Source organism: Perognathus longimembris, chromosome 6 (assembly GCF_023159225.1).
Source record: "Perognathus longimembris pacificus isolate PPM17 chromosome 6, ASM2315922v1, whole genome shotgun sequence".
Lineage (NCBI taxonomy): Eukaryota > Metazoa > Chordata > Mammalia > Rodentia > Heteromyidae > Perognathus > Perognathus longimembris.
In genome coordinates, this window is record NC_063166.1 from 11,111,355 (window position 1) to 11,132,806 (window position 21,452).

The 21,452-nt window shown below is 52.2% G+C and overlaps 2 protein-coding genes across 2 annotated transcripts in view; one reads left to right on the forward strand and one right to left on the reverse strand.

The window, feature by feature from the left end:
- Kctd20 (potassium channel tetramerization domain containing 20) overlaps window positions 1-921 on the reverse strand; it is a 20,013-nt gene extending 19,092 nt beyond the window's left edge. The window contains exon 1 of the mRNA XM_048347860.1: window positions 869-921. The gene's annotated coding sequence lies outside the window, so the exon portion shown is untranslated. The remainder of the gene's footprint in view (window positions 1-868) is intronic.
- The window catches only part of Pxt1 (peroxisomal testis enriched protein 1), a 15,716-nt gene extending 3,568 nt beyond the window's left edge, over window positions 1-12,148 (forward strand). The window contains exons 3-5 of the mRNA XM_048349208.1: window positions 5,306-5,489; window positions 10,894-11,024; window positions 11,734-12,148. Of these exons, the coding sequence (XP_048205165.1) occupies window positions 5,306-5,489; window positions 10,894-11,024; window positions 11,734-11,838 (420 nt within the window). The 3' untranslated portion in view covers window positions 11,839-12,148. The remainder of the gene's footprint in view (window positions 1-5,305; window positions 5,490-10,893; window positions 11,025-11,733) is intronic.
- Window positions 12,149-21,452: the final 9,304 nt, after the last annotated feature.

Sequence of the window (21,452 nt, forward strand, 5' to 3'; positions counted from 1 at the left end):
GGGGTCACCACACACCCAGAGAATCAAATTTCCTCCCTGCTAGGTAGGGGACTGCTACCTTAGTAATGAGCTACCTGGTATTGAGAACGCCCAGGATGCTGTTTCCCTTGTGGTTTTGGGCGGAGGTCAAGTCTGATTCAAGATTCACACCCAAAACGGAGATCATCCCAGAAATGTTTTTGAGGGACACAAACAACAAACCCCAAACTCAGTTCCCTAGGTGGCAGATAAAGAGGAGGCTGAACAGCTAAAAGGTTAACAGTAGAAGGCCTTGGAAGTTTATTTTCACAAGCTGGCCGAGCAGTTCTTTCAAAGCCGTGTTTATTAACTGGAATCGTATTTTAAAATAAGTGGTTCAACCCAGGAAAAAAATTTTTTTTCACAACTTCCAAAACAGAAGAGGTTTCCTGACACCGCAGAAATGGGCTGGCAAGCCTGAAGACACTATCCGCTACTAAAAATAAGCTTTTATTTACAAGGAAGAGCCCGGTGGGGGCTCGCCCCGGTCCTTTCGCACTCAGCGCCCCGACGAGCAGCGCGCCACCCGGGGGTGCAGGAGACCTGGCACCACAGGGGTGACACCCTGGGTTCCGGGCCGGGGTGAGGAGCGAGTCCGACCAGCCGCGTCATTTCCAGTGAATTCACTTCATCTCCAGGGGAAAAAAAAAAAAAAAAAAGGAGCCGCAGCGCCGCGGGGTCCCGTTCCGTCGCCCGGCCAGCCGGAGCCCGACAGCGGCCTGGACGCGGCCGCCAGCCCGCGCCCCGCCGCTCCACCCGCCTCCGGCCTTCCGCCCGCGCGCGCGGCCCGGCCCGCGCCCGCGGGAGACGCCCCGACCCTCGGCCCCACGCGGCCGCGCCCGCCACTCACCGTCGCCCTCCGGCCGGAATCCGTCCCGGCCCGCCGTGCCGCAGCGGCGCGCCCCCCACCTCCCCCCCGCCCGGCCGCGCGGCCACGCGGCTGAGTCACCCGCCGCTTCACATTAAGAGTCCTCCCCGCGCGGTGCACGCCGGGAAGGCCGCCCCGGGGCCCCGCCCCGCCCCGCCTCCCCTCGCCCTGGCGTCCCCAGGCTCCGTCCCCCGCTGGCCGAGGTGTACGCAAGCCCCGCCCCTCCCAGCGCTCGCCGGGCCCAGTCCTTCCCGGGACTCCGCAGAGCCCGCCCCCTCCCCGCAGGCTCCGCCCCAGGACTCCTCAGGCCCCGCCTCCCTCCTGCCCCGCCTGCTGGCTGAGTTTCTGCATCGCGGGGGCCCTCGTTCAATTATTGAGGCGCTAAAACGGAAAATCCAACGGAACTGTAAAATAAGCTCGCCCAGCCCCGGGGCAGCTAGGGTTCCCTGGAGAATGGCGAGCCCTGACCTCCCCGTGCATTGGGGGGACGCGAGAGGGTTCCTTAGACATGAGTAGTTCTTTCTCAGATTGCACTGGGACCAAAAGAAATAAAAAAACAAAAACAAAAGTTCTTTCTCAAATTTTAAGTTTCATGAGACAATCTACTACAGCAAGCAAAGTTGAGGTACAAATTTCAAATCCACCGGAAGAAAAATTATTGAAAAACCGGTGTAAAATACTTGAACTCAAAAAAACACCTGTCCATATCCTATAAAATGAATGGGGAAGGAAAAAAAAATGGGTAAACCTAAAAGAAAACAGTTCCCAGCCAGGCCCGGTGGCTCACGCCTGTAATCCAGCTACTTGGAAGGCTGAGGTCTGAGGATCACAGTTGAGAGCCAGCCTGGCAGAAGAGTCTGTGATTTTTCCTGCCTCCACCTCCTAGATGCTGAGATCTGTGCCACCCTGCCTGGCTCAAAAAATACTCTTCTTTCTAACATTCAAAATACACCTGCTTGGGGCTGGGAATATGGCCTAGTGGCAAGAGTGCTTGCCTCCTATACATGAAGCCCTAGGTTCAATTCCTCAGCACCACATGTATAGAAAAGGCCAGACATGGCGCTGTGGCTCAAGTTGTCAGAGTGCTAGCCTTGAGCAAAAGAAGCCAGGGATAGTGCTCAGGCCCTGAGTTCAAACCCCAGGATTGGCAAAAAACAAACAAACAAACAAAAAAAAACACCACACACACACAAAAAAAAACCAAAGCCAACATACCTGCTTGTCCAATCCTTTTTCAAAAGAAGACAGAATGCCTAAATAAAATTCCACAATGGTGATACAAAGTGTAATATCTTTCAAAGGATTTATAAATCCTTTCTCAGACAATTTACTTTTCTCTTAAAGTAAACGAACCTTCATATTGTCCTCAGGAAAGCCAATGAATATGTACAAATACTCATTGTCCAGAAAGTATATTTACATACTCTCTCCTGCTCTTTCTCACCCATAGGTGGCCCCTTCCCCACCATCATCTCCTCAGCCTTCACTTCCTGTTTTATGATTTTTCTCACCCAATCATGTAGCTCTGGGCAGCAAGTTATTTATTTATTTATTTGGGTCAATCATGGGGATTGAACTCAGGGCCAGAGCCCTGTCTCTGAGCTTTTTCACTCAAGGCTTGTGTTCTACTATTTTGAGCCACAGTGACACTTCCGGTTTTCTGGTGGTTAACTGCTTGGAATCCCAAATCCTCAGACCTCAGCCTCCTGAGCAGCTAGGAATACAGGCCTGAGACTCCAGTGCCTGGCGTGGGCAGCAGTTGTTTTGTTTTCTGAAGTTTGGTGCATCTTTGAATTTTTTTTAGACATTCTGTCTTCTTTTGAAGAGGGAGTAGACAAGCAGGTGTATTTTGAATTTTAGGGAAAAAGAATGACTAAGGATAAAAAGACCGCTTTGGGGGCCAGGCCAGGGTTGCACAGATCATAGCACTCAGAGGTAGAGATAGAAGGATCGTGAATCTAAGGCCAGCCTGGGCTATAGTGTGAAATCCTGTCTCCAATTGAATAAAGGAAAAACAACAACTTTAAAAGACTCCTCTCTGATAATAGCTAGGAGAGTCATCTCTAAACACATCCTATTGAAATGATGAAGGGGAAGCCTCTCCTTCATTGTCAGACAATCCATCTCAAAACGGACCCCTTGGAAGCAGACAGATGCTGGGCTTGAGACTGCAGAATCAAACTAACTTGTGTAAACAGAAATCGGGAGGAGGGTTGGCAAGGGGAGCACTGAGATGCAGGACCCCTTGCCCTGGGCTTCAGCAGAGGCCTGTGTGAGCCGACAGCACAGTTATCTCTCAGTACTCCTATTTCTGGCTTACACTCACATCCTGCCTGCCCTGGGCCAAGGCATACTTCTCATTAGTGAACCAATACTGAGGATACCAGTAAAGGTTTTGCCTCTTTCTCTGAGTTTTAATAACTATAATTGAAAAGGAAGTCCAGGATACACAGTGAGCTTGATAAACATTCTGCTCATCTACTAAGCCACCACAGGGAACACTAAGAGTCTCTTACCTTTCTTGTTCAAACCAGACCCCTTTCCTCTCCCCAAAATTTCAAAGCCTGAAAATATTCACCACCTGTTTTTATCAACCTGACATGGTAGTTCACAGTTATGATCCCAAGTACTCTGAAGAGAGAGGCAGGAGGACCTCTCGTTCAAGGCCAGCCTGGACAAAGTTGAGTCTTTTTCTGTCTGTCTGTCTTCCTCTCTCTGTAGTCCTGGGGTTTGAACTTGGGGCCTTGTGCTTTGAACTATACATTAAGCCCCTTTGAGACCCTTACCTCAAAAACAGAGCAAAACCAGCTGTGTGCATGTGGCTTACACTGCAATCTGAGCTACTCAGGAGGCTGAGATGTGAAAATCACGGCTGGAAGCCAGCTTGGGCAGGAAAGTCTGTGAGACTCATCTCCAATGAACCACCAAAAATCAAAATTAAAAAAAAATCCAGAAGTAGAGCTGTGACTCAAGTGGTAGTGTGCTAGCCTTGAGCAAAATAAGCTCAGGGACAGTGCCCTGGACCTGAGTTCAAGTCCTAGTGAGGAAGATGGAAAGCAGGCAGGATGCTGTTTGTGGGGCACACCTGTAATCCCAGCTACTGAGCAGCCAGAGGCAAGAGGAGTGGGCAAAAAGTTAGTAGTATTCTATCTCAAGAAGAAAATCAAGCCCAGTGCTGGTGGCTCATGCCAGTAATGCTAACTACATAGGAGGCTGAGATCTGAGGATCACGGTTTGAAGCCAGAGTACAGGCCCTGAATTTAAATCCCAGTAACAACAGACACACACACACACACTCACACACACACACACACGAAAAGAAAGTTAAAAGGGTTGTGAATATGGCTCAAGTAAAAGGATATTTGTTTATCATGGCCCAGACTCTGGGTTTATTTACCAGTACTAGACCTAACATTGCAACACCAGGAGGCAACAAAGGTTTTACATCTGAGCCAAACAGCCTACTTAAATAGTATGAAAGGGGGTGTGTCAAGGGTGTTTACACCAATCATAGAAGACCTTGATGCAAATGAAGGATGTTTGCACCAATAACGCCACAGTCCCTCATGCAAACGAGGGATCATGATTGCACCAATCATAGCAGACCTTCCTATAAAGTCTGTCTCTGTACCCATTACTGCACTGTCTCTGCACCCATTACCGCGCTGTCTCTCACGCAAATGAGCAAGCAAGTCTGGGGGTGTGCTCAAGTGATAGTGCACCTGCCTAACAAGCAGAAAGCCCTAATTTCAAAACCCAGTACCAACACACAACACTGAATTTGCACCAATAACAACAGTCCTTCATGCAAATGAAGAACTGTTTGCAGCAGACACAGGCCTTTGGTTGAGCCTCCAGGGGAAGAGCTCCCCTTCTGGCCTGGGTGGGAATTCTTGCAGGGTCATGTAGAGATCACTGAAGCTTAAAACGACACAGAATCCTTGGTAACCGGTTTGCAACACTCAACGCTCAGTACCTTTGGGAACCACAGTTTGTGCTTTGGTAGCAAGTAGCTGTGGTTACCAGGTGGCTTCCTCGGGTGTTGAGTGTTTAAAGCAGCTGGCGCGGGGACAGTCCAGTTGACTGCCTGACAGTCCTTCACTCGGGCACCTGGGGTACCAGGGGAGGGCCTAATAGCTGTCACTTAGGGAGTCAAATTACCCCAGCCCTACCAGCTTATTTAAAGGAAGAACACATATTAAAAGAGGTGCTTACAACAAATGCTTACCTTGAACATCAGCCGTGATTTAACAGTATTTAACAGTGTTTTAACCATGCTTATTAACCTCAGCCCCCTGCTGCAGGGAAAGGTGGCCCTCCCCCCAATTCTTCTCCAAAGCGTCACTATTTTGGTCTGACTTTACCAAATATTTATGGAGATATTGGGGACATTTTCTTAAAAATATATTTTTCCAACAGGGAAAACACATGAAGAAGGAAAACCACAATGACACTGTTTACGAACTTAAAGATGTTTTGAATCTGTCTTTCAAAGTAACAAATTGTTGCAAATCACTGAGTGCCAGATATAGTTTTCAGAAGGCTTACATGACTGGACTTGTCAGTTCCCCGCCACACTCAGCCATGTCCAGGAGGAACTCAGGTAAGATATTAGCATTCAAACAGCATAAAATTTTTTTTAATTTTATTTTATTGTCATGGGGATGTACAGAGGGGTTACAGTTACATATGTAAGGTAATGAGTATACTTTTTTCCCCCCAGTCCTGGGGCTTGAACTCAGGGCCTGGGCACTGTCCCTGGCTTCTCTTTGCTCAAGGCTAGCACTCTACCACTTGAGCCACAGCGCCACTTCTGGCTTTTTCTACATATATGGTGCTGAGAAATCAAACCCAGGGCTTCATGCATATGAGCCAAGCACTCTACCACTAGGCCACACTCCCAGTCCATGAGTACACTTCTTGTCCAACATTGTTACCTGCTCCCTTGTTTTTTTCTCCCACTTTCCCTTCCCCCCCAGCATAAATATTTGACATTGCATGTATTTTTTTGGTATTGACCACAAAAAGGGCATTCAATGTATTATTTAAAAATTATAATCTATCACTTATCATTAGTAATAAATTTAAAACTGGTCAGCCAGCGGTGGCTCATGTCAGTAATTTTAGAATAGAGGCTGAAAGGCGTGGACTGCTATACCAGACTAGCCTTAGCAGGCAACTCAAGAGAGCCCTTTTCTTTTCTTTTTTTTTTTTTTTTTTGGCCAGTCCTGGGGCTTGGACTCAGGGCCTGAGCACTGTCCCTGGCTTCTTTTTGCTCAAGGCTAGCACTCTGCCACTTGAGCCACGGCGCCACTTCTGGCCATTTTCTGTATATGTGGTGCTGGGGAATCGAACCCAGGGCCTCATGTATAGGAGGCAAGCATTCTTGCCACTAGGCCATATCCCCAGCCCAAGAGAGCCCTTTTCAATCCACAGCTGGGTGCACCTGTCACCCCAAGCTACCTGCGGGGGGGGAGGGGGTACTGAGATAGGGAGGATCATGGTGGCAGGTTGGCTTAGAAGGGGAAGTTGTATCTAGTGGCACATGCTTGTGATTCCCAGCTATGATAAGAACCCTAAAAATGTGGGTAGATGATTGGTTAGGCAGTGCCTGAGCAGGATGGAAGACCTCATCCTAAAAATAAGCTGGCCAGTAAGAGTCAGGCTCATTAGTGATCACGTCTACATTCCTAGCGACTCAGGAGAATGAGATTTGAGGTTCACTGTCAGAAGCCAGTTGGGGCAGTTAACCAGGAAAAAGTAGCAAGTGGGGGCCTGGCTCAAGTAGTAGATCATCAGTTGTGCGTGAAAAGGCCGAGCTGACCGAGACTTGAGTTCAAGCTCGGTCCCTCCCCGCTACCTTTCTTTCTTCCCTCTTTCTGGTGTGTCAGTTGTGGGTCTTGAACTCAATCAGGGCCTGAGGCTGCCTGCCGCTCTACCACTTTGAGCCACAGCGCCACTTCTGGGTTGTGTTCTTTTTTTCCTTTCTGGTGGTTAATTGGAGATAGGAGTCTCATGGCCTTTCCTGCCCGGGCTAGCTTTGAACCGCCATCCTCAGATCTCAGCCTCCTGAGTAGCTGGGATTGCAGGCGTGAGCCACCGGCACCGGCTGGAATTTACACCTTATGGCGACCCGGAGCTTGCAGGTGAGCCGAGGGCCGTCTTCCGGCATCCCCGCATTCACCTACAATGCGAAGAACCGGCCACGCGGCTCCCTTCGTGTGCAGAGCGGCGGCCACCAACCTGCCCGGAAGCCCCTGCGCGTGCAGGTGACCCTTACTGTGTGCACACGTGCTGGCACTGCAGCCCGGGAGGGCTGACAGGGTGGGCTCGGATCGCGGGGGGCGTGAGGAGGAGGTCAGGAGCTGCATGCACAGTGTGGGGGCCGGAGCCCCGAAGACGGGGGAACTCAGTCCGGAGTAACACCCGGCCCGTGCCGCCGACGCCGCGGACGCCGCGGCGGACAGCGGTCAGCAAGGGAGCAGAAGCCCGCGAGCGCCCGGCCGCGGGAGCCGGCGATCCGCGCGCAAGCCTCCCATTGGCCGCTGGGTCCCCACGTGACCCACGCACCCCCCCCACTCTGCCGAGCGCGTCTCCCATTGGTCACTGCGTCCCACGTGCCCGCCACGCCCCCATTGCCTGCGGAGCGCGCGCTCCCCGCGTCCTCAACGGCCAGGGTTGGAAGCCCGGGGAGCGCGGCGCGCACCCGCCACGGTGCCGGCCGACGCTCGGAGGGCCCGGGTGGATCGCTGGCGGGGAACCTCAAGGAAGGGGTCCCCTAAGCACTGCCCGAAGGGAAGCCTCCGAGCGAGCCGATTCTCGAGGTTCGCCTTGCGGCGCTGAGTGGCTTTGACCGGGGCGCCGGCGCACCGAGCGCGGCCGCCGCCCGCCCCCCGACGGCCGACGCGGAGCGTTGCCTTTGCTACTTTGGGTAAAATGTGCACATTTAAACAGAGCTCTGGCAAAAGCAAACCAACCCCACCGGTTCCCGCTCGGGAACGTAAAACCACCCGTTCCAAGAAGAGTCGGGGAGATGGGCAGGGGCCTGGGGCCGGACGCGGAGGAGTGCGGGAAGCCAGGGCAACGGGCAAGTCTTGGGGGACGCAGGGGCTGTTAGACGGAAAGAGGGGCCCTCCCCGCGCCGCTGGGGTTCCCGCCTTGGAAGGAGGTTGGGGGTTTACCCTTTGCCCTTTTCCCCCTCCTTGCTTCTAACCCTACCTCCCCCCCAAAAGACACATTTCCCTTTTTAACTTTTTTTGGGGGCCAGTACTGGCACTTGAACTCAGGGCCCTGTGCCTTAACATGGAGTCAGGCCTGCAGCCCCAAATTTATTTATTTTTGTTTTTGTTTGAGTTCTCACTTTTTCTAAGGCAGGCAAATAATCCTTGGAGGTGCCAACCAAACATTAGGATGTTATTTCAAAATGGTTTGAGGTGAGAATCTCATGAATATATTTCACAGAGGATTGCAGTTGGAAGAAAACATAGAAAACTGAAGGAACAAGGAGCGGGGGGTTGTAATTTTGATCATAAAATGACTGATTTCACTACTTAAGTCACCTGTTTTGGGGCTTCCTCTGGGTTCAGGAGAATTGGTGGGTCATGACCTTGGCCCCCCCACCTGGGATGTCTGTTTACTGCCCAGATTGTCCCCCACTCCCCTAACCCCATCATCTGGCTAATTCTGAGTCATCTCATCCTTTTAGTCTCAACTCGATAATCATCTTCTTGTGCTGTTCCCCTACCTAATCATGTACAGATTTTATTTTTTCCTCTTTTAAAACTAGCGTATTTTAACAGTACAAAAAGAGGGGTTTGGGTTTCGTGTGTGTGTGTGTGTGTGTGTGTGTGTGTCAGTTGTGGGGCTTGACTCTGGTCCTGGGCTCAGTCCTGGAGCTCTTCAGCTCAAGGCTAGCACTCTGCCACTTGACCCACAGCACCACTTCCTGTTTTCTGGTGGTTAATTGGAGATAAGAGTCTCAGGGACTTTACTGCTCTGGTTGGCTTTGAACCATGATCCTCAGATCTCAGTCTCCTGAGTATCTAGGATTACAGGCCTTGCCTGGCTACTAAGAAGTTTTATTGTGATATTTCCATACACAAATATAATATACCCTGGTCAAATTCACTAAACTTTTGCTCTTGGTATAACATATTAAATGGTTGGTAGTTTTTGTCCTCAGGGCTGTGTATGTGTGTGGTGTGCAGGTTCTAGAGCTTGAACTCGTGGCCTGGGCACTGTCCTGAGCTTTTTTGCTTAAGGCTAGAGCTCTACCTCTTGAGCCACAGTGCCACTTCTGGATTTTTTTATTTTTGGCCAGTCTTTGGGCTTCACCACTGGGCCTGGGCACTGTCCCTAAGCTCCTTTTACTCGAGGCTAGCACTCCATCACTTGAGCCACAGCGCCACTTTCAGCTGTTTTTGAATAGTTTATTGGAAATAGTAGTCTCTCAGGCTTTCCTGCCCAGGCTGACATTGAACCATGATCCTCAGATGTCATCCTCTTGAGTAGCGAGGATTACAGGTGTGAGCCACCAGCACCTGGCTCACTTCTGGCATTTTGCTGATTAACTGGAGATAAGCATCTCACAGACTTTCCTGCCTGGGCAGGCTTTGAACCTCAATCCCCAGATCTCAGGCTCCCCAGTAGCTGGATCAGCTGCATTTGTAATGAAGTAGGTCCCTTGAATGTCCCTTGAAGCACTGGGGATTCTGTTTTTGTTGTTCTAATCCTGGGGCTTGAACTCAGGGCCTTGCACTCTTGCTGATGCTCTAGGCTGGTCTTCTACCACTTGAGCTAACTTCCACTTCTGTTTTGCAATTAATTGGAAATCAGAGTCTCTTAGAGTTGTCTGCCTGGGCAAGCTTCGAACCTCAATCCTCAGATCTCAGTCTCCTGAGTGTTAGGTCCACCCGGGAGAAATGACCTGTTCCCTTGGCTCTCTCCCTATGCACCTGCGTAGCACCTGTTGCCCCGGCAACTGGCGTGCCTGGGGGGAGTGGGAGCACCCCCAGACACTGAGGTCATTTCCTCATCCTCTGGGGTGACCTCTGTTTCAGTTGTGGCCACAGCCCCCTCTCCTATATAATCTCCTGCCATCATCTCTCTTGCTCCACCGACTCCATCTTGTGCTGTTATAGACTGGGTCTCTCTGTTTCTCAATAAACCTCTTCTTTTGAACCACATGGGTGTTTCCTTTCGGCATCCCTTCCACTGAGTAGCTAGAGATTCTTTTTTGGCCAGTCCTGGGGCTTGAACTCAGGGCCTGAGCACTGTCCCTGGCTCCTTTTTGCTCAAGGCTAGCACTCTGCCACTTGAGCCACAGCGCCACATCCAGCTGAAGAATCGAACCCAGGGCTCATGTATGTGAGGCGAGCACTCTACCAGTAGTCCATATTCCCAGCCCTAGATTGGAGATTCTTCTAGCATTACTCTTTAGAAGCAATGTTCTCTAAAGCACCCGGCAGGTAATTGTCACACAACGTTGCTTCACAGTACTTGCTGGAAGCAAAATTCGGAGACCTCAGTCAAGGACAGTGGGTAAAACACTAATTGGGAAAATCCATTTTGGAAAAACTGCGAACATCTGGTGGAGCCTGTTCACAGAAACAACTCCTACCCACACTTGGTCACTGAGCACGTGAAAGGTGCCCATTGGTATGGAGCTGAGTTTTTCGGTCTGCTTCATTTTAATTTGAAAAATGGATTTGGAAATTTAATTTGAAAAAATTAAATCACAAAAAAATATGATTTAATTCCTGAAAACATTTTTTTCTTAAAAAGTGTTTGGCCTAATGTGGACACGTCGGTGTACTGTTTGGGTGGCACCGGGGTTTGTGGGATAGGCCTCATGCTCTACCACTTGAGCCACCATTTCTCTTTCGGGTCTCTTGTCCCTGGGCTGGCCTGGGCCCACAGTCCTCCCATCCCCGCCTCCCAGAGGTCAGAGGTCACAGCTGCGTACCGCCACAGCCCGCCCTCATGAAATTCCCTTTGAATCCCTGCAGCTCACAACCCGCCGTCTCAGCCCAAGGAGACGAGCACAGGCCGGGACGCTCCCCAGGAGGAGGCCATCCGGAAGTTCGCCATGCAGCTGAGGCACATCGGGGACAGCATCCAGCACAGGATGGTCCAAGAGGTGGGACTTCCGGCTCCTCAGCGGAAGCGCAGTGGGGGGGGGTGGGGAGAATCAGTGCGAGGGGCCTCTGTCCGTGGAGGTAGGTGCACCGGGAAGGCCTCACCGAGAAGGAAGCGCTGGACGCGGGCAGCAGGGAGCCCGGGGAGGGGCGACAGGAGTGAAGGCCCAAGAGCAGCGGGCAGCGGGCAGTGGGCAGGATTCACGAGGCCCGGAAGTCATGGCGGAGACCTCTGCAGAGGAGCCCCAGGTGACCGCGCCCATGGCCACGGCGCACGCGCCACTCAGCCTCCGTGGCTCCCGTTCCCTCCCTGTGATCCTCGACTGGCTCAGGTTCCCGTCCCTCCGAGAAGCCCTGCAAGAAGCCTCGGTGCTGATGACACGCCCTCCTTAGATTGTTTCTGTGCAGCCTGGATTGAATTAATGTTGGTTAGTAACTCCCCTTTCCCGCCCTTTTTTTTTCCTACCAGTACTGAGACTTGAACTCAGGGCCTTGGCACTCTCCCTTGGCTTTTTTTTGCTCAAGGCTGGTGCTCAACTACTTGAGCCATAGCTCCAGTTCCAGCTTTTTGCTGGTTAATTGGAGATTAAGTCTCACATTTTTCTGCCCAGGCTGCCTCGGAACCGCAGCCCTTAGATCTTAGCCTCCTTAGTAGCTAGGATTCCAGGCGGGAGCACCAGCACCCAGCTAACATCTCTGTTTTTCCAACAGGATCTTCAACAGGAAGGCCGAGAGGCCCTGGCTCATGTTGTCTTGCTTGTCTATAGACGGGTTCAGGTGATGTTCCGCTTTTTTTGGAACAACCATTTGCTATAAAAGGGAAGTCAGTGTCCCGTTCTGTTTTTCCCCTGCCTTCTGAGACCCACAGCCGGAAGTGAGGAAGACAGCACGCCCTCTTCTCCCTTCCCCTCATCATCATTCTACTCAGTGGAAGGGATGTTGAACTGCAGACTCATGGGCTGTTTGTCCAGAGCAAGCAGCTGAGACATGTGTAGAATAATCCAGAAGCTGGGAGGCCCCGTGTCCACAAAACTGCCATCTGTGGTGGGAACTTGGAACCTTTCCTTCTCGGAATGATGCTGTGTTCCAGAATCAGGAGCTTTTCCCGGGACCTCTCCGTGGGGACCGGGCCCCACGCTTGTTGCCTGCAGCGCCAGTGTCTCCTTCCCACGTGTGTCCCGGCTCCTCCCCCTCCCTGGAAAATCAGAAGGGCCCCCATCTAATGCTTCAGTCCAGCAAGGGCCACGGACACTCCCTCCGCGCGGCCAGCACCCTTCCCAGGCTTGTTTTTCTCCCTCCACTTCCCCTTCATTGTTTCCTGTTCATTTATTGTTTATCTGCCCACCTTGTGCAAGTATTAAGAAAGTTTACTATTATTCAAAGTTCTATGTGTGCATCTTGAGTTCTCCATAGGGAAAATGTTACTTGAAACATTCGTTTAAAAGATGAAATAAATACTGTTGTTTTTCCGAGCATGAAACACTTGTGTATATTTCTTTTGTGAAAGGGAGAATTCCACTTAACCTGCTCTCATTGGAAGTGGTGCTGTGGCTCAAGTGGTAGAGCACTAGCCTTGAACTGAAGAGCTCAGGGACAGTGCTCAGGCCCAGAGTTCAAGTCCCATGGCCTACAAAATAATTTTTTGAATAGGTATTTATTCATATAGCTCAAAAATCACAATGTGGGCTTGGAATGTGGATTAGCAGTAGAGTGCTTGCCTAGCATGCATGAAGCCCTGGGTTCGATTCCTCAGCACCACATACACAGAAAAAGCCAGAAGTGGCGCTGTGACTCAAGTGGTAGAGTGCTAGCCTTGAGCTAAAAGAAGCCAGGGACAGTGCCCAGGCCCTGAGTTCAAGCCCTAGGATTGGCAAAATTGTTTCTGCTGCCTGCCATCCATGCCATGCCATGGGCTGAGCCCTTTCTGGGCTTTGGGGGACATTTCAGGTCTAAGCAGAGCACAGCCTTTCTTTGTTTCTTCCCCTGGCCCCCCACTTTTGAGAATCCATACTTTCTGCTCAAGCGTTCTCTTAAAAGCCTCATGTTGGGCTGGGGATATGGCCTAGTGGCAAGAGAGCTTGCCTCGTATACACGAAGCCCTGGGTTCAATTCTCCAGCACCACATATCTAGAAAACGGCCAGAAGAGGCACTGTGGCTCAAGTGGCAGAGTGCTAGCCTTGAGCAAAAAGAAGCCAGGGGGGGCTGGGAATATGGCCTAGTGGCAAGAGTGCTTGCCTCCTACACATGAAGCTCTCAGTTCGATTCCCCAGCACCACATATATGGAAAACGGCCAGAGGGGCGCTGTGGCTCAGGTGGCAGAGTGCTAGCCTTGAGCGGGAAGAAGCCAGGGACAGTGCTCAGGCCCTGAGTCCAAGGCCCAGGACTGGTCAAAAAAAAAAAAAAAAAAAGAAGCCAGGGATAGTGCTCAGGCCCAGAGTTCAAAGGCCCAGGACTGACAAAAAAAAAGCCTCATGTTTACCAGGTGCTGGGGGCTCATGTCTATAAGCAACTCAGAAGGCTGAGATCCAGAGGACCAAAGTTGGAAGTCAGTCTGGGCAGAGAAGTCCACAAAATTCTATTTCCAAAGTAAGGAAAAAGCAGAGCTGTAGGTGTAGCCCAAGTAGTAGGAAATTGAAGCAGAGTATGAGGCTCTGAGCTCAAACTCCGGTATTGGGGGTGGGGGAAGTCTGGTCGCACACAAGGTCCAACAGGACACAGAATCTCTGTCTCAGATGTGGGGGTGTCAGCTCCTCTCCTCTGCTGGGTTAGTCAATGTGGACCTTTGAACTAAGCCCACAAATATGGATGGGTAGCTTTAAAGTGGGGTGTTCTGAAATTAGAACATGCTTTAAGAAACATTTTGATCACAATCTTAAATTCCACACTGGAGAGTGTCCCTTCTGGGCATCTTGATGGTTTCTGACCTCCACTCTCTCTTGGGTGAGGCCTGGAGACGGGGAGTCCTGGGTCTCTTGACTAGCGGTTAGGAGAAGATGGGGAGGTTCTGGAAACCCAGGTCAGGACTTGTCACTGAGGAGAGGCCTGCAGTTCATGGCCAGGTCCACCAGGTGGCGCGAAGCCCCTTTCTTCGGGCTGGGGTGAGCTGTCTGCGGGCTCTATGACAGCCCCCTCCGACAGCAGGGTATTCTTCACCTGGGGGGGGGAGGGGCTCTGTAAGCCCTGCTTGATCACTTCCAGTGTCGGGGAGCTCACCACCTGCAGGGGGCGGGGTTAGCATTGGGGAAGTGGGGGTGGAACTGGACTCCCCCAATGAACTCATTGCTTCTCTCTTCTCCCAACTTGTTAGGAAATTTTCTGCAGCCTGGGGTCCAGCCGTTCAAGGCTTCTCCATGCTTGTGGCCCAGTGCTTTGAGAGGTTAACCTGGGGTGCTGTTGTAATGTCCCCTCCATCGTGCAGCGGTCCTTGAAATGTGGGTCTTCATGGGACAATGTGGGAGCCCTCAGAGAGACTGGCAATGAGTAGTAACCGCCCAGCCCCCCTGTTCCTGGTGACTTGTGGAGGTGACCCCGGCCTCCTGTCCTGCAGCAGGGCCAGCGCCTCGCACAGGGGAGGAGCTGGAACCCAGCTGGTTCCGCTCCCGGGACTGTGGCGCTTGTTGCAGATGCCCCTAAGCCGGGAGAACATAATGGAAGTCACTCTGCAATCTCTCCAGCAGACACTGACTGTGAGTTTGCCCCACACTGGCGGGGTGTGCGGCTGTGTGCTCTGCCCAGAGCAGATGGCAGAGGAGGTGAGGTGGGTCGCTGGTGGGGAGCCATCTGAGCTAGAACTAGGAAACCCAGTCACTGGGCACTGCTTGGCTGAGCTGGCAATTCTGCATTCGTGGTGTGGTTGTTTGCTTTCCCTCTGTCTGATTCTGTGGGATAACAGTGATTTTCCCTTTATTCCCTCGGTGCTTTCCAGCTTGTCAACAGAGCCCAGGCCTGTGATTCAAATACTCTTAGGAAAACCAAAACAAGTGTGACTCAGGCGGGCTTGGACTCCCGGTATCTGAGCTTTGCTTTCTCTTATCTCCATGGCACCTGGAGATAAAGCGTGTTTGTGAGTTGGTTCAGCTTCAGGAAGCTGAAAGTTCTAGGCACTCTCAATAGGAAGGAGTCGGGCTGACAACGATACTGGAAGGGTTGAAGGAGGGGGTTCCAGGTGGAGCCCCAGGAGGGGGCTGGGACACCTTACCCCAGCTGTGATGCAGACAGCATGGAGCCACAGAGGCCCCCCCCACCAAGTGGCAGCAGCGACTGCAAACACTCCACTTCTTCCTGACCTTGCTCAGTCATAAATCCTGGGTCAGGTCTGAAACTCTAGCTGCAAAGGAGTCTGGAAATGTGCCCTTCAGCTCTTCAGCCTCTGAGGTAGAGAATGGTGTCTCTGACAGCGTGGGAATGGGTGTGAGCGAGGCCAACCGGCCAGGATCATGCGTGAAGGTCTATATTGCCATGCCTGAACCCTCTATGCCCTTAGCTACGAAGGCTGTACACTGACCAGGTTTCATGTCCTCACCTATGAACACAGATGTCCCCATGCACGAGGCTCCTATGTCTTCTGTGGAGATCCTACAGCCATATGCTTCAAGTCTCGTGACCTCAGTGTAGATGCCTTGTTTCCTCATGAATGTCCTTTGTCCTCATGTATGAAGACCCGTGTCCTCATGTATGAAGATCCCGTGTTACCATGTATAGTTGCTATTACTGCTGGAGTTTCTGGGCAGAAGTCCCAGAGCTGGGCATCCCAACAGTCTTGGACATTTCTCCCTACATAAAAAGACCACTAGCAGCCAGGCAGCAGAGGCTTAGGCCTGTAATCCTAGCTAGTCAGGAGGCTGAGAACTGAGGATTGAGCTTCAAAGACAGCCTGGGCAGGAAAGTCCGTGACACTCATATCTCCAATGAACCACAAACAAACAAACAAAAAACAAGTAGAACTGTGGCTCAAATGTAGAGTGCTATTAGTGTGTTGAGCAAAGGAATTCAGTGACAGCGCCCAAGCCCCCAATTCCAACACACACACACACACACACACACACACACACACACACACACACACACACACTGAAGTGGTGAAGGGCAGGGAGAGTTACTCAAACATGGGAAGAAGAGACGAAAGCATTCAGTGACCCCCCCCCCGGCCTATTTTTTTGGGGAGGGGGTACTGCCCTGAGCTTTAGGTTTAACTAGAGGAAGAATCAGGGCAGGAGTTGAGGTCTTGTGATCAGTCTTGGTCAGTCTCTGTTCAGGTGCAACACTTTCTCAGTCCTGCAAGGTGGCCAGCAGAAGTCCTTGCTGCCTGAGAGGCCAATCCAGTTTTCATGAGATGATTGCTTCTGTCTGGGGAGTGGTGGGTCTCATCGTGGGGGCCGGCTGGCCGTGACGCTCTGCTTCTCTGGAATGGCTGGTGTATGACAATGACAGGAAACTTTCAGGCATGGGGGACTGTGGTGAATGATACTAATGAATTGTCTCCTTCAGCCTTGCAGAATGGCGAGTGGGTTAGGTAGCACTGGGTTTTAGACGAGCACCTCTTTATTGACTCACCTGCCTCCAGGTGGAGTTAAGCAGTAGTCTGACCCCAATTTTTTTTTTTTTTGCCAGTCCTGGGGCTTGAACTCAGGGCCTGGGCACTGTCCCTGAGCTGCTTTTGCTCAAGGCTAGCACTCTACCACTTGAGCCACAGTGCCACATGCAGCTTTTTCTGTTTATGTGGTGCTGAGGAATCAAACCCAGAGCTTCATGCATGCTAGGCAAACCCTCTCTCACTAAGCCACATCCCCAGCCCCAGGGACTCTGTCTTCTGTTTGTTCGTGGTTCTTGCTTTGTTTTTAGGCATGATCTTATTATATTGCCCAGACTGGTTTCAAACTTATTGTCTTCATGCCTCAACCTTCCAAGTGCAAGTATTACAGGCTTGTGCCACCAACCTGGCTGACATGGCTGGCTCCCAGGTACTAGCAACATTACTTAAATATTTTACACCTACTTGAGCCTCAATTTTCTGATCTGTGCCACAACTATCTATACTACATAAGCACGATCCTAAGGGTTTATTAAGACAGGTAATATGTGTAGCACAGGGCCAGATGTAAGGCCAGCATTTTGTGAATAAATGGTGGTAGTTGTTACAAGATCAGCACGCCCTCTGGTGGTGAGCAGCGGAGTTGCTCGGCCCAGGGTTGAAGCCAGGCCTTCCCATCCATGCCCGGACAACCAGGACCTACAACAGCTGGGGCAGAAGACTCTGGGAACCACCGGAAGCCACCGGAGGGCCAGGCAGAGCCGGGAGGAAAGGGAACCTGGATGAGAACTGAGACCCACTGAACTCTCCAAGAAGAGGATCTAAGTTCACTTCACACAACAACTGAAAGGATGTCCAGAAATGATCTTCAGGACCGGAGACGGTGGTCCGGGCTCCTGACGGGGCCTTGAACGACAGTGAGGTTGCAGTCCTTCAGGTCCAGCGCCTGGAGGAGAGAGAGGAAGAGCGATTTCCAGGAAGCTGGGTGGCTGGGCTGGACCCTGAACTGGTGGATTCTCGACAGAGGGTGTGGCTCCGGCTTGAGAGTGTGGTGAAAGATTTGCTCTTTGCTCTGAAGTCATTGCCCATCTCTTGATTTTAAAGCCCTTTGTCAGGATGGGTGCAGATTTCTGGGAAGTGGGGTTCACAATGACAGGATTTTCCCTGGTGATTTTCCTTGGTCATCAGCCTACTTCATCCACTTCAGGTCCTCACCCACGTACAGGGCCACCCTAGCCCCCGGTATACTACATTTAAATAAAAACGTCACAACTATGCTCTCTGGGTCTCTCCCTCCCCCTCCTTCTGCCCCCAGCACTTGGCTGGAATGTCCCCGGCAGAGGCCCCTTCCTGGCCCAATGGCCTGGCCCAGAACTTGGAAGGATCCTGCACTTCATTTATGGCTTTTCTCCTCTGTGTGAAGTTCTTCACACTTTCATTTATTTATTTATTTTTTGTCAGTCGTGGGGCTTGAACTCGGCCCAGAGCCTGGATGCCGTCCCTGAGCTCTTCAGCTCAAGGCTAGCGCTCTACCACTTGAGCCACAGCGCCACTTCCAGTTTTCTGGTGGTTAATTGGAGATGAGTCTCGTGGATTGTCCTGCCTGGGCTGGCTTTGAACCACGATCCTCAGATCTCAGCCCTCTGAGTAGCTAGCATGAGCCACTGGTCCTGGCTTAAAAATCTGGCTTTCTAAGACCTCTGAGAATGTTCTCTTAAGATTCGAGGTGGCCCTGCTTAGGAGGAGGAGGGTGTGGAAACAGCTTTTAAATCCACCTCTTGCTTACAGGTGCAGAAACATGCGTATTCCATCAAGCACCTTCCATTCTATCTCCCATCCTGGGAGACACCAGAGGGAACGGAGGGGGAGGGGTGATAAGATGGCACCCCCCCCCCGCCCCGTGTTCTCCTAAGGGCTTGTTTTCAAGTCCACAGACTTGTTTTCTAAGCATTGGTTTCTCCTTGGGATCTGAGTTCAATAAGGAAGTTGCTAGCTGAAACCTCCCTGCCCCCTCCCTGGGCTCCCAGTGCCCCAGTAGCCGTGGGGAGCAGCGGGGAGCTGCCCCGGGGGCGGTGACAGGCCAGCAGGTGGCTGGCCCTTGATGCCCCGGATTGGCTGCTGGTGAGCTCAGTCCTGGCAGATAGGCTATAAATGCCCCAGGCGTGAGCACACTCGCCAGCACACTCCCCGCACCTCCTCTGGGAAGGGTGTGCAAGACCCTCACAAGCTCCATCTTCCAGCCCGCGGCAAGCACCGTGCTCTGGACCTTGGAGCCTAGGTGAACCGAGATCGAGATCTTCCGTGGGCCAAGGTGGGTGTGACCCTCCCTCTCCTCCCAGGGCTGGAGCTGGGGGGAGGGTAGTCCTGAAGAGAGGAGAAACTTCGGGGCAGACCCCAAGTCCAGTTTTAATTACGTTTCTAGTTCTCCGGGTTTCTTTGACCCCCTGGGACAGGGTTCAGCAACTAGCTTGGACTACAAATCTCTGGACCCAAGCCCCAATCCTGTTATTATTAGCTGCAGCCTTGAGCAAGGAAATTTCACTTCTGTGGGTCTCTCCCGTGGTCTCGCCATGGAACGTTTTATGGGCCAAGGCAGAGACTTCATAGAAGGTAGAGCCTGGTTTTGGATAGAGGACGCAATGAGGAGACACCAACTCTCAGTTAGCGGGGGAAGGGAGCAGTGATTATTTTTAGGGTTCTCCAACATTGGGGGAGGGGGTCATGTTCCCACAGCCCGGGTTTGCTCACCGTACCTGAAGGCTCACCACTGGGTAGTTCCATTCTTTGGAGTGTCAGAGTCCTGAAAAGACAAAGAAACAATCTCCCCGGGCATGGTGACACATGCCTGTAATCCCAGCACAGGGGAAACTGAGGCAGGAGGCTCTAGAGCGCAAGGCTAGCCTAGGACGCATTGACTAACCAATCCACAACCCCACCCGCCCAACGGAAAGCAATGGAAATCTCCCACCTTCTGGAAACCAGGTGCCGGGCAACGGAAAGCGTGTTTGTTGGGGTCCAGCCTACGCAGTCAGGGTCATAGGTGGAGCAGAGCCACCCAGGCCTAAAAGCCAGGCTGACCACAGAGCAGCGTTCCACCTTGAAGGTCCTCATGCAGGCTGTGGCCTGTCCAAGATGGCGGCTCCCCTGCCACCAGGAAGGGCTCCCACTCTACCCGAGCCTCTGTGAGACCTCCCCAAAAGAAGGGGACGTCTTTGTTGTTGTTGTTGGTGGTGGTGGTCATGGAGTTTGAACTCAGGGCCTGGGCGCTGTCCCTGAGCTCTTCAGCTCAAGGCTAGTGCTCTGCCACTTGTGCCACAGCGCCATTTCAGGTTTTCTGGTGGTTAATTGGAGAGAAGAGTCTCACAGATATTCCTTCCCAGGCTGGCTTTGAGCTGCGATCCTCAGGTCTCAGCCTCCTGAGGAGCTAGGATTACAGGCGTGAGCCACTGAGCCTGGTGAAAGGGGATGTCTGGAATGGTCACCAGCACAGGGATGGCAGGTGTGGAGCAGGACAGACCCGGGCTGGCAGCCATCTTGTCCTTCTCAGGACCCCTGGGAGCCCCTTGTGACCCTGCATTTGGAGAGGGGGTGCTACAATGGGTTCTACCATCATAGGGGTCCCAGGGTAGGGGCTCTGTGCTTAGACCTTATGGTTAGTCCCTTCGGGGGCTTATAAGGTGGACCAATGGCGTTGGTGACCCCAACCCTCCCTCTTCCCCAGCTGGCTTCCTATACAGGTGTGTGAGGCCCACCCTGTGGCCTCAATTTTTTTTATAGGGGGTGCAGGCATCCTCTGCTGGGTAAATATGGGCACGTGATCGCACAGGTCATGATGTGTGTGTGTGTGTGTGTGTGTGTGTGTGTGTGTACATGAAATAGCAAGCTTGCTCACCCCTGTGTGTGCTCCTCTGTGTGTGTATCGGGTACTGTTTCTCTGTCCCACAAACACTGGGGTGTATCTGGCCAGGGCAGAGTGGGGGGGGGGCAGTGGGGAGGACACGAGCCCTGTCCTCTCTTCTGGGACTTCAGAGGTAGACAGGGCAGATGGCAAATGGCAGGCTTGAGACAGAAAATATTGTTTTGTTTTGTTTTTTCGTTGTCAGTCCTGGGGCTTGAACTCAGGTCCTGAGCACTGTCCCTGAGCTTCTTTTTGTTCAAGGCTAGCACTCTACCACTTGAGTCACAGCACCACTTCCAGCTTTTTCTGTTTATGTGGTATTGAGGAATGGAACCCAGGGCTTCATGCAAGCCAGGCAAGCGCTCTACCACTAGGCCACATTTCCAGCCCCCAAATACAGGATTTGTTTTTACCTTGAGGGTGTTGTGTGCCTGTGGGTGTGGACTGGGTCTACACTTGTGCGCTACACACCCTGTCCCTTGGAGCTGCCGCGGGGGAAGGGGGACAGGTGGACAGAGGCCTAGTGCCCACTGTGGGCGGGATGGCGTGGAGGGGGCACAGCCCTCTCTCTAGGAAACCGTAGGTCCTGTAGTCAGAGGAACAGTAGACATCGAACACAGATGAGGTCAGTGTTCAGAAAATTAAGCAAACACAGCCACGTGCTTGGGGAAAATAGGAGAACTTCCTGCTCCCAGGCTGCGCCTTGCTTTCTTGTTGTTGTTAAGTGTGTCACCTGTGTGTCAGGTCGTAGACGTCCCGGGATTTCTGGTCACCTGGCGGTGTCTGGCCTCGTTTGGACTTTGCTCAGAAATGGCCTCTGTGAAGGTGTTCAAGGGGCTGATGAGCACCGGTTTCCATGCCAGAGAGGCGTGCCCAGTGAGCTCTCCCGGTTTCTGGTCCGGCCCAGGGCGGGATTCCCCCACAATCAAGGCTGTATGTGGGTGTGCACACCCCCTCCCCCCCCCCCCCCCACACACACAGCAAGGGAAAGAGGAAGGAG